The sequence below is a fragment of the Gadus chalcogrammus genome, chromosome 8, assembly GCF_026213295.1.
Source record: "Gadus chalcogrammus isolate NIFS_2021 chromosome 8, NIFS_Gcha_1.0, whole genome shotgun sequence".
In the NCBI taxonomy this organism is placed as follows: domain Eukaryota; kingdom Metazoa; phylum Chordata; class Actinopteri; order Gadiformes; family Gadidae; genus Gadus; species Gadus chalcogrammus.
This window is the reverse complement of record NC_079419.1, coordinates 4,307,137-4,319,546: the sequence shown is the minus strand read 5'-3', so window position 1 is coordinate 4,319,546 and position 12,410 is coordinate 4,307,137. Positions and strand designations below refer to the sequence as shown.

The window sequence follows — 12,410 nt, the reverse complement described above, 5'->3', positions numbered from 1 at the left end:
ACGTGATGGAAAACCGACCAATGAAATCGCTCAAGCAAAAAAACAACAAAGCTCGACACCGCGGAACTTGACGTCATCTCCAGTGGCCCAACGCGTCATCGGGGAGGCAGAGGCTAGGCTAGCAAAGAAAAACAAACCGAGTACGTGCTGCTTATCCGCGGAGCGGAGGGGATGTCGACCCGATCTAATAAATACATCCGTCTTCTCTAGATCCACGGGTGCCGACCCAGTTAATTTTGTCTCCAGAATTAGATTTTCCGCGGAAGATGAGCTCTGTGCAGCGGGGAAGGCGCTAACCTGGCTAGTTAACAGCGGCTAGTTAGCAGTGGCTAGGTAGCCAGGCTGCTAACCTTCTTTGTTTTGATGCCTTCAGCTGATCCCTGTACAATGTGCACCAGCGGTTAGCTGAGGCACACGATTAGACAACCCTCGCATGCATGTCATTCAGAACATATTTTAAAAATTACATCGTTCGTCCTCGGAGGCTTTAATGTTTAGATTTCAACACATTTAATCGGATCGAAGCACAACATTTGCGGCCAAGTGAGGGAGGCTCGACTGCAACAACAACAAAAAGCCAGACAGACAGCTCCTTGTCGCCTGGCTGGCACACTGCTCTGACCGGACCGCGAAGAGAGAGACATGGGCAACTGTCTGAAGTCTCCCACCTCGGACGATATATCGTTGCTGCATGATTCCCTGTCAGACATGGCGAGCTATGGCGAAGGGCCAGACCCCGACCTGGAGCCGCCTCCGCCCTACCAGGTGGGAACCCGTTCTGACTCTGTTCATGATGAAATCGTAATGTACAATCATTAAACCTCTTTAGGTCTTCAGTGTTGTATAGCTGTTGTGTTGTCATTTCTCCATAGGCTGTTCTACATAGAGCAGAGCAGCACACTTTAATTGATTATTCATTCCAATTAACTAATATTTGGGGTGTTATCTTTTCAGGGCTCAAGTGTTTTCCGACTTGATGTTTGCTGTGATGGCAGTGAATTGCATTACCATCTAACGCATAACTGAAAATATGAAACGGTGTACCCTCGCTTTGTGTTCCAGGAGCAGGCCAACATGCCGATGTACCATCCCACCCCAAGTCAGACCCGCCTGGCCACCCAGCTGACGGAAGAGGAGCAGATCCGCATCGCACAGCGCATCGGCCTCATCCACCACCTCCCCAAGGGCGTGTACGACGGAGGCCAAGACGGCTCCGAGAAGAAGATCAGAGAGTAAGCTTTTGAATAACACAAAAAAAAACGATTTCAACTTAATCAAGTGTAAGCTGGACTTTGTTTTGAGCCCGAAAAGCAACTTAACCCACTGTTGCTGCTTCCCCCCCCCCCCCCCCCCCCAGGTGTGTGATCTGCATGATGGACTTTGTGTACGGCGACCCCATCCGGTTCCTGCCCTGTATGCATATCTACCACATGGACTGTATCGACGACTGGCTCATGCGCTCCTTCACCTGCCCATCGTGCATGGAGCCCGTGGACGCCGCCCTCCTCTCCACCTACGAGACCAACTGACCGGACAACTCCCCCCCCCCCCCCCCACTGACCCACCTGACGCTGACATCGACCACGCCTCTCCCTCGTCCCGTTCTCACACACACAGAACACAAAACAAACCCAATCTGCTGCGCTTTCGTACGTTGGGACGTGCAGTCGATAGGGCGGCTGGGGTCCGCTCTGAAAACAGACTGTTTTGATAACGGCCGGTTGTTCGACGGACACGGAATGAAACGGATGGCATGTGGTGCCTCCCCGGGAGTGTGACCCAATCACCTTGTCCACACTGCTAGAATAATCAAGACACAACTGTTTATTTTCAGACGACAGTGCATGACCGTGGTTGTAGTAGTGTGTGTGTGTGTGTGTGTGTGCGTGTGTTTCTTTTTTTTTCTCCCTCATTTCCATCTGAGCTGGTCTCGGTGGTGTCCCACCTCGAATAGCATCAGTTTTACGTGGTTAGCATCAGTTCAATTCAATGTTTCTGCTACTGACTTCACTGACCAAATTCCGCCAGCAAGAACTTTCATTGTTCCAGTGTGTCTGCGGTCTCAACTGGAAGCATAACGTCGGTTATGTCTGCTAGACTCGTTCATCGCTGTAAAAAAACAACAAAGAAAATACCGAAAAAATAGAGCGATATAAAAAAAGCTTTGCACTTTGTTGAGATAGGTGTAAAATACTTAATTGTGCACTGGTAGTGTTGAGTGATGACCCCTGTTATATTTCCCAGATACCACAAGCCGCCATTCAGCAACAATGTATATGTAATGCAGAGTTGGGCTACACGACTCCTGGGCTACTGAACTCAATGGCATCTCTTTGAGTTCCATCGAGTCACTGAGTGTCTTCTATATGTCGTGGCCCCACTGCCACTCTTACGAAGTGCGAATTCAAAGTTGTGTCAAAAACAACGTGACGATTTGAAGGATGACCCATTCAGCGTTTGAATTGTGACAGGTAATGTACGTTACCCAAAGAGTAAAGCAAAGCTGGTCCGTCGCCGCAAAAAGGGCTCAAACGCATGAGCCGGGGGATCAGCTTAAACTGAACAACGCTTGCACAAATACTCATCGGATCCAGAGACTTGCACTTTACTTACATGACTATAATGGAATTCATAGATTAATATATACTTTCAATATCTTGCACTATCCATTGTATTGCTTTCCATTTTTCCTTTTTCTTTCTTTTTTCGTTGCAGACAGGTTAAATTGAGAAACATCAATGGTGACAGTCGTCATCCTGATGACCTATTTCATGAATTGTGTAATTCTGTAATAAGAGCCGGTCTGGTGTGTTCTGCTTGTGTGGCCCCTTGTTGTGTTTTCGTGTCTGTACAGAGGGACAGAGGTTCGCTCCACTGTGACCGAGAGTAGGCTAGATCACGTGATAGCTCATGCCATGTTCCAATAAAGGCCATGCAGCCTATTGATTGTCCATTGGCTACAACTTGTTTGATTATTGGTTTTGTAGCAGTACCCTGTTAGCCGTTGATCAGATTTAAACTGCAGTGTGTGTGGTTTAATTTCCTATGTGATGCTGTGTTCTGAGTTTCTTTGGTTGCAATCCTTTTATTTTTCTTTCCACCTTGTGTCTTGGCCAAGTGTTGAAGTTGTATAGACTCCATTGTGTATTTAGGAGACTAACCACCCTAACTCTTAATCTATATGCTACGTATAGTTTTAGCATGACTATGCAAACCTCTGTCCCGAATGAATTTCCGAGAAAGAGAGTTCAGATTACACCTTTTCAGTCATGGGCTTTTCTATTTCAGCATTTATTATTTTGACTTTGGTTTGAACTCTCTGAAAATATCCGTCATTTAGTTTTTTTTGAAGTTTAACATGCCCTTATGTAAACAAAAATAAATCTGAAAGCACACGTTTTGTCTCGCTAAATCTTGGACGTTTAACAAATGCTTCTTTGAGTTTGACGGGTTAACTCTGAGAGAGGGATTACAGACTGTCGTTGTTTCTCAATTGAAAAAAAAACCGCTCAAATTCTCCACAAACGCACAGTTCGCACAATCAGTGTGATACCTGCTACAGATCTCCCACTGACCATTCCAATCACACGGTGCTCACACACTGTGACCACTTTCAGTGAGGGTCTGCTCATCTCAAACCAATGCCTTTTATCTCTATACCCAGCTTGTGAACAGAACAGATTTGAACTGTAGATCGGGTCTTAACCTTTCACGATCTTTCCCTACCACCATGCCACACATCTGCATGTTATTATCAGTAATTACACAATGCCCATGTGTTCTTGTGATTAACCTGTGACGCGGTAAATCCGCTTGGCAGTGCATTACTAGCCAGGGGGTTTCTGCAAGCTGTGGCTCATGATGGCAGAGATTACAATTGGGCAACTCTTAGGGAAAGCAAAGCTTCTGAAGGATTAATTCGCTGGTGTTGCAAACACAATGGAATGTTCATTGTATCACTGGTGTACTGTTCTAAAAATATGGTAACAAATTAAACAGCTTCAATAGCCCTTTAATCAAATAATGGTCTTGTATTTGGTTAGGTTGAGCTCAGAGAAACTGTAGAAAACAATTGTATAATGCATTGAATTGAGTCCCAGCCAGAAAACACTATTTTATGTATTCTTGAAGGGGAAACATGCTTTGGCTTTCTTTTAGGGAGCTCAGGTAAACAATCTATGTTAAAGGAACCTTGAATGGATGCCAGCAGGCTCTCTACTATGTTTTGCTAAATTGTAATAACTTGTTTTGATTTGTATTAGCTTCCACAGATTATACATTGTTGATGCAATCCAAAAACAGTGGGTGACAAAACTTGTGAGCCAACTGCAAACATCCATTTATTTTCATCACAAACATGACCTTTACAATATAATTTAGCGTTTCTCAACAAACCAGTTATGCCGTGTGAATTTATCTCCTAAAGAAATCAAAGCAATTTCACAAAATGCTCCATTAAATTTGAATCAAACAATAACATTAGAACTGACCTGACTCATAAAAGAGGAGGCACGCAATCACTTCTTTACCAAATCTCCCTCCTCAAAACAGTGATGGGTGTCATTTCTTTTTTTTTTCGGCAAGTTAGGGTTTGTACATCCCGTGGAACGTGACGGGCATGGTGCAATCCACCTCGGCCCTGGCGATCTCCGACAGGTCCCTGGCGTTCAGGACGAGCATGTATCCGGGCCTCTGGGCGCCCGGGGCCACCACGATGGTCAGGAGCACCCCTGTGGGCGACCACAAAGCAACACGCAGGGTCTTAGTCATGGTGAGTCCGCTTTGTGAAGAAGACCTAACCTTCAGGAGAGTCTTACATTTTACATTTACATTTAGGGCATTTAGCAGTCGCTAGTATAGGTTAACCCATTCACCATATCCAACAAAGCTAGCTAGGACAAGATGCTACACATGCCAACTACTATTTTTAAGTGCCAGGACGTACAACATACAATAAGTGCGTACATTAAGTGCCAGGACGTACTACATACAATAAGTGCATACATTAAGTGCCAGGACGTACAACATACTATAAGTGTGTACAATAAGTGCATACATTAAGTGCCTGGACGTACAACATACAATAATTGCGTACATTAAGTGCCTGGACGTACGACATACAATAAGTGCGTACATTAAGTGTCAGGACGTACTACATACAATGAGTGCATAAGAGGGGTTTGGGGGGGGGTAAGGGGGAGAGGCTATGCAGAGTCTAGGGTGTGAACTCTAAACCAGAGTCTTGTTGTTGTTCTCCGGTGACCTACCGTCGTCCTCATCGATGCCATCGGGGGTCTGGACGAAGAGGGGCTCTGAGGGGTAGGAGTCGGGCTCCTGCCACACCCAGGTCTCCTTGGTCTTCACGTTGAGCTTCACGATCTGTGAGAACAACAGCGAAACCGTAGCATCGACTAACACGTTTGTAAATGGTAACTCGATTGCATTTATACAGCGCTTTGCTAACCAGTGGCCACTGAAGGCGCTTTACAATATTGCCTAACATACAACCATTCCTGCGCATATTCACACACCGACGGCGGTGTCCGCCACGCAAGGCGACCGCCACATGCCGCCCTTAGGTAGTGGTTTGATACCATGTCACCACACTGAGAATGATCGCGCTGTATACGTTATACATTTTATTTCAAAGTGCAGAGTAAAGTTGAACGTCCGTCTTTACTTACCCTGTCAGGGATGAAGTGGTTGAGACCCAGGCCGTAGGCATATGTGTAGTTCTTTCCAGCGTACTTCTCGTAGTTGATCTGGGGGAACTCGAAGGCTAGTGACAACAAAAGCACATGGAATAAACAATACATATTCAAATTCATATTACAGGGTGACAGTGGGGCCCTGTGTGTGTGCGTGCATCTGTGTGTGTGTGTGTGTGTGTGTGTGTGTGTGTGTGTGTGTGTGTGTGTGTGTGTGTGTGTGTGTGTGTGTGTGTGTGTGTGTGTGTGTGTGTGTGTGTGTGTGTGTCTGTGTGTGTGTGTGTGTGTGTACCTTGGCGGGGCCCCGAGAACAGCACCTCGGGCTCCAACCAGATGGTCCCGTCGGAGTGCATGACGGCGGTGGCCGTGGTGTAGGGCAGGCTGACCAGGTTCTTCCCCTGCTCCTCCTGGCGTGGTGAACAACAGCGCGAGGAGGACAGGGTTAGTGTTCAGTGTCATGTCGTGGCCCTTCTAGCGTCGATGAGGGCTCTGGGGGACCCACCTTGTGGATGTCCAAGGGGATGACGTATCGGCGCACTTCGGGCTGCGGCGCCATCATGGCCGCCTTCTTCACCTCGTCCCAGTTGGCTCGCAGGTTGGCCAGCCAGAGGTAGTTGTACACAAACTCAAACCTGCAGCGCAAGGTGGTTCAAAACGCACAAAATCGAATGAGGGCGTCAAACATATCTACTTATAATCCGATTGTTTTCAGATTGTAAACCTTAAAGGGACACTGTGTAAAAATTACTCCCATCTAGTGGTACAATTGTATATTGCATTCAAACTAATAGTGCTCGCTTGTTCAAAAACGACGGTGGGCAGTGTGCCAAGAAGCTGTGTCATGACATCCAATACTACCTCATCGAGTCATAGAGGCAGGGATAATTTTACACCAATGAGGACATATTTATGAATGAATACGTTGATTTGAGGTAATAAATGACCTAAAATATTACACAGTGTCCCTTTAAGTCTTTGTTTTTTTTACCAATCAAAAACATATAGGAAAAAAACGAATGATTGTCGTGATTTATTCCAATGATTACCCTTTCCACGCGCACACGTCCACCACGACAAAGCCGTCGTCCTCGTAGGTGTTGATGTGGTGGAAGAGGCCGATGGCGGCCGCCCTGAACTTGTGGTCGATGTACTCCCCGGGGTCTTTAGTGGCCAGGTGGAACCAGGTCTGTGAACACAGATGGATGAGGGTATGACGTCTCCGACAGGATCGTAATAACAACGTGTAGGAGGGTGACACATTGGCCCCTCGCTGCACAGGAAACACAAATACATGAACAATCTGTAGATCAGTGGATTTGAACGGTGGTGTCGCACCCCAAGGGTCTCGTTGGACTCGAAGCAGTCCATATAGTTGGACCCCCGGATGCTCCAGGCACTCAGGAACTTCAGCAGGTTGATCTTCACGGGGGTCTCCACGAAGACAAAGTAGTTCTCGGACATGCCGAAGCTGGGATAGCAAAAACACATGATATCGGTTAAATAATAAACACACAGTTCACAACCTCCTGTTGACAGTGTGTGTGATGCAGATGTTACACACACACAGTTCAGAACCTGTTGAGGTGTGTGTGTGATGCAGGTGTTACACACCTGTGCACATAGGAAGGCTTGAAGCGCTCAGCGCTGGGGAACTGAACCACTACTTTGGACTTCGCAATGGGATCCGATTTATCTAAGAGAGAGAAAAAAAATTGTATTTAGATACATGTGAGATATGATACGTATAATATATAAGTAATGATTAATATTATTATTATGGTTGATGTCCTATTTACCTAATCAAAGACCTCATCCTCCCCCCTCCCCAATACATTTAAAGTTATATCGAGCATGAACGGCTTAAACGAGTGGAAACAGCAACAAGATCCACCTTTCTGTGTCGGGGGCATCCTGACGATGTTGTAGGCCAGAGTGGCTCCTTTCCCCATGCAGTTTCCAATGTTGTACACGGTGCCATCTCTCTCAATGTGGGGGTGGGCGGTCAGGCCGTTGACGTTGACATAGTTGCACAAATCAACCTGCATGGAAATAAAAATACTCTCTGTATCATTTGTGTGATTTCAATTTTTGCAATATATATTACTAAGCAATCTACGTTTAAAAAATAAGATGGCTTTGGGTTTTCTGGCTATATATACTGTTGGCTATTACAAATTGCACTAGTCCTTAATCCCTAATCCTGATGTGAAAGAGTTTCAGATTTATTTAAAGAACAATGGAGAGTGTTCCACCTTCTTGGTCGTCTCCAGAGTGTCCGTGTCGACTTTGGTGATGAAGTTGGTTTCAGTCACAGCGTAGTAGTCCTCGCCGATCGGGTAAACGTTCACCAGGCAGTTATCTGTCACCTCAACACCCTTGAAGTAAGAGAAAAACCTGCAAAACAAAAAACAATAATTTACATTTAGAGCCTTTAGCAGTACTTTTATCCAAAGCGACTTACAATAAGTACATTTGTCGGAAGAAAGAGAAACTATGCAGAGTCCCCTGCATAGTGTGAACTCTGAACTCTGACCAGGTGATTCATAATTAATAATGATATACAGACAGAGAGAGTCTGTCTGTGAGCCTTGCTCGCTCAGTGCATTACGTACCTACTCATCAAAGCTATGTAAATAAAGGTATTACGATGACAATGATGCCAGATTCTTGGTTTCATTGTTCTTCTTTACTTGTAATAATGAGGATTTCCTTTTCGGCTCATATGAAAACAAATAAGATTGTGTCTATTAGAAAGCCCACCTGGAGAAGATGTTTTTACAGGGATCGGGATAGGCAAAGGTACCAAACTCAGTGATGACCACACGCTTCTCTGTGATGGCTCGTACATAAGCATCCGTTTTGATAAACCTAGATGTGCAGTAGATGTGGAGGTAAGCAGAAATATGTTGTCACATTTGTTTTCATTGATTTTAATCAACAGCATTCAGTGTGTAAATCTATAAATCTGGTCTTACTTTCTGAAGTAGGTGACCTGTCCATTCTTGAAGTCAAATTTGTGCATGAGTGCCTGGCCGTCAAACAGGTGATAGAAAGGCTCATCTCCAACCTCAAAGAGTCCAGGTCCCAAGCGCAGAAGACTCCCTCTTAGGAAGGAAGGAATTCTCCCTGTAAAGTGCAAACATCAACATCATCCACCAAAACAGGGAACAGCAACAGAGAGCCAAATTACTTAATACAAATTCATATTTCACCCAGAATTTTGAAACATCTATTCATTCAAAATAGGGTTCTCAATGGTTTGTCTAAATGTGAGAGACACACAAGGTTTATAGACACATGACCGCTTGGAGAAGCCTACACACCTGTGATGACCGCTGGAATAGGCTCAGACAACTCTTCACAAGTCTCAAAGATCTTTTTGTAGCTGCCCGCTGGGTGTTCGATTCTGAAATGTCAAGACGATGAGAGCATTGAAGCGTGAGGACATTTCCATCCTTTGAGAACGTTTTTCTCTGTGACCAAAAGGTTGTGTTTTTAAACAGGTCACCCAGTTCATGTTTCCTCAACATGACTGTAAGGTCAGAGTAACCAATATAACCTTCAAACATCCCACGAGTATTAGCCGTTCGGCTTCAAATCCACAGAGGCTTCAAGTGCCCGACAAAGGAAAGGATTAATCAAAAACATCCACAAAGATCAAATCAAGTTTCCAGCCAATGAAACCAAAGCCCCACGATCACTCAATAAAGTGGGCTTCATTTTAATAGAGGCTAAACCTTCTGATAATTTCCCATTGCAACCAATGTTCAAAACTATCATTTGAACATTATACACTATAATTTCAAACCCACTATAATCATTATAACCATTTATGTCAGGTCAGGCAGGCATCATCTACGATGAATGAGATCATTTGGAAAGTTTAAAAAACAAATCGGTGCTAAATTTCCCTGTTGTTACACTCCATCACAAGCAGCTACCCTCAAGCCTTAAGTGTCGTCAGCACTTAAGGCTTAAGTGTTAAGGAATACAAGGTTAGGAAGAGGAATCAACACTCACCTGCTAACCATGGCTTCTTCCTGTGTAATCACACAACACAATCAAATAGTTTCTGTTTCAGTTCGGATATGGAGGTCTGATTTCCCCTCTGATGATGGTAGGCCTATATAGGCCTGTTTTATAGGGTAGCTTTACGTGTTGGAATCCCTTTTTTAGGGACGGTCCATTGTGCTGTAAACCATCCGGCCAGCCAATCACATCGCATGCTGAACATAAATTCCATTGTGCCAATATCCCTCTCTAGCCATGGGTCGACCCTGTTCAGAACGGACTTATACAACATTTCACAAAGTTAGAACCCCTTCTTGCAAATGTGTGGCAATAAAACACGTGATTGTATAAGTCATGACGACGATGCCGTAGGCTGAAGTTTAGCTTTAACATTTTTACACAACTGTTTCAAAGTGTAATCCTTTCAAAATGGAATTAGTGCAAAACAATGGAAGTTACTTTTAGGCAGAGTGGTAATAAATATATAAATAAACAGTTTAAGATAACACTAAGTATTTTGAAGATCAAACGCTCTCTATAAACTAGAAAACGAAATAAACCTGTATTGTATTTAGTTTAAGATTGGCATTTTGCACGCTGGATTTCATTTGTCTGTTTTTGTTCTTCATTGTGAAAACCCAGGGAGCTCACATTTTTTCGTCTCATTGCAATAATCCACTATGGTGGAGGCTTATGACAACATGAAGCGAAGACAAGAGCTGCATTGTGTGAAAGACTTCTGCGCAATAATAACACGATGAGCATTAAAGGGCACCGTATCTCAAGGTTGTGAATGGACAACTAAAGCACATGGCTGGATCTCTAGAACTGGGACTAAGCAATTATAGCTGTGGTGGTAATTTCCAAGTGAGACATTTCATCTTTCGGAGTTTTCAAGTACACAGATTGATCTATATATATATCTGCAGTGATTATAGTTAATGTAAAGAATGTCCGACCCAGACTCATGTAATCCTCAAATCTGTGATCCTAATCTCGAAAATGCAGTTGTATTTAAATTGTGTCGAAATATAAGCAAAGCACAGAAAGGCACCCAAAGGGCGCTAAACCCTTTGAGTATATGAAGTAAACCCTATATGACTATCTATCCATCTATGTTAATGCACCATTCTCTCTAATATTACATAATGCCCTAACTGTTAGTCTCTAATGTAATGATATCCTTATAAAGCCAGCATTTTATATTTGCACATAACATCAACACAACAGATATAGCCTGACTGTATATATAGGGACAATAATCTAGAATTGTAGATAAGACCATAAGAAGGGACATTTTCCAACGTTTTTTCTTTTTCAGTTTTGTTGACATTTGTGCAGTTGTATGGCTCAAACGAAAAAAGTATTTTGTATTTGATATGATTTCGATATGATATAGGTTGTTTCACATGTACTACTAGACAAATACCATTCTTGATGCGTGCGCTCATTAAACACATTTTTTGGGAATGCTCGGGCGACCTCTGCTGGTTATAGCATGAATAAAAAAACGGTTACTGTTGCAAAAAGTCCAGGGACTAAACAATGTACTTTGATACGGGTAGACATCATTGTAGTGGCCATATTTTAAATACAAAAACTACTGAATCTCAATTGTGAGGAAAAAACTGCAAATGCAGAAAGCCAATGTTCTCTGTTTATTTACAATAGATGCCTAGGACGGACTCAGCTCGTCGGGCGCAATCAGATGAGGCGTATTGCTCATGCAGGGACACCTCGACACTAGCTAGGAGGAGCAGGGGATCGAACTGGCAACCTTCTGGTCACCCGCAAACCAGCTGAGCTACAGTCGCCCGGATCCTCTTTCTGGATGCGCTTACACCCAGACGTGGAGGAGAATCGCTCCTCATCTTAGTCACTAGACCCAGAGCACTGCCTCTTCTCCACGGGGGGGCCGTCGCTAGAGTCCCCCTACTTCCCCGAAGGCCGGCCCTCCTCCTTTAGGCTCCTTCTTCCGGAACTGTAGGCGTAGCGCGGTGAGGGCTGGAGCCGGTTCACCGCCACCCTTCACGGACCAGGGGCTCAGCTCTTCTGGGAGGGAGAGAGGCGGCCCGTGTGGGGCTGCTGGTTGGCTGGAGGGCGGAAGGAGGGAGGGATTTCGTTCCCGGGCGTTTGGGCTCTCACGGGGAGCATCCTGAGGGGAGAGGGGGGCCTGGAGCTCTCCAGGGTTTTCCTCGAAGGATGAATCGCTGTGGTAGTCAAGAAGAATCCTTGCCGGTAGAGGAGTGGCTCTCTCATTCAATTAAATTAAACCTTTATTTGTATAGCCCTAAATCACAGGTAGTCTCAACGAGCTTAACAGGCCGTATATTTATGACTCCCCTGTACACGCATATTGAAACGGGTCTCTCATGGCACCAATCCAACCAAAGGCTCCAAAACCAGGCCCTGACAAGATTCATCATTATGCTGATACCACAGCACACACATTAATAAACCAACGTCAGCCTTGACAGTGTAACAGTCAAATGCATGAGCTAAAGGGTTAATAATTACTTCTACTTCAGTGTACATCTCGTATAAACCATATATGTATGCACACACAGGGTTTGCAAGCATACATACGATACGATGCATCGTCTGGATATGATTTGTATGGCCGACAGCAGGTTGTGATCCAGCGACGCGCGTCACTGTGCAACTGCACGACGCATGCGCAGTAGCCACCGG

General features: G+C 44.7%; 2 protein-coding genes across 3 annotated transcripts; one reads left to right on the top strand and one right to left on the bottom strand.

Moving 5' to 3' along the window:
• The first annotated feature begins 93 nt into the window (after positions 1-93).
• On the top strand, positions 94-3,511 carry LOC130388042 (RING finger protein 11-like). Its single transcript, XM_056597353.1, has 3 exons — positions 94-765; positions 1,063-1,232; positions 1,358-3,511. Exons 1-3 carry the CDS (start codon positions 643-645, stop codon positions 1,527-1,529), a joined length of 465 nt encoding a protein of 154 aa, XP_056453328.1. The 5' UTR covers positions 94-642; the 3' UTR covers positions 1,530-3,511.
• Positions 3,512-4,549: 1,038 nt separating this feature from the next.
• rpe65a (retinoid isomerohydrolase RPE65 a) lies at positions 4,550-9,793 on the bottom strand. Of its 2 annotated transcripts, none has more exons than XM_056597342.1 (14): positions 9,729-9,793; positions 9,028-9,114; positions 8,684-8,830; positions 8,469-8,576; positions 7,961-8,102; positions 7,600-7,747; positions 7,320-7,401; positions 7,044-7,176; positions 6,755-6,894; positions 6,211-6,340; positions 6,001-6,115; positions 5,685-5,779; positions 5,268-5,379; positions 4,550-4,730 (listed from the first exon to the last, which is right to left on the bottom strand). In XM_056597342.1, exons 1-14 carry the CDS (start codon positions 9,737-9,739, stop codon positions 4,585-4,587), a joined length of 1,596 nt encoding a protein of 531 aa, XP_056453317.1. In that variant the 5' UTR covers positions 9,740-9,793; the 3' UTR covers positions 4,550-4,584. The 2 variants fall into 2 exon arrangements, with proteins under 2 accessions (XP_056453317.1, XP_056453316.1); XM_056597341.1 differs by having other exon boundaries at positions 8,684-8,834; positions 9,032-9,114.
• Between the last annotated feature and the right edge of the window lie 2,617 nt (positions 9,794-12,410).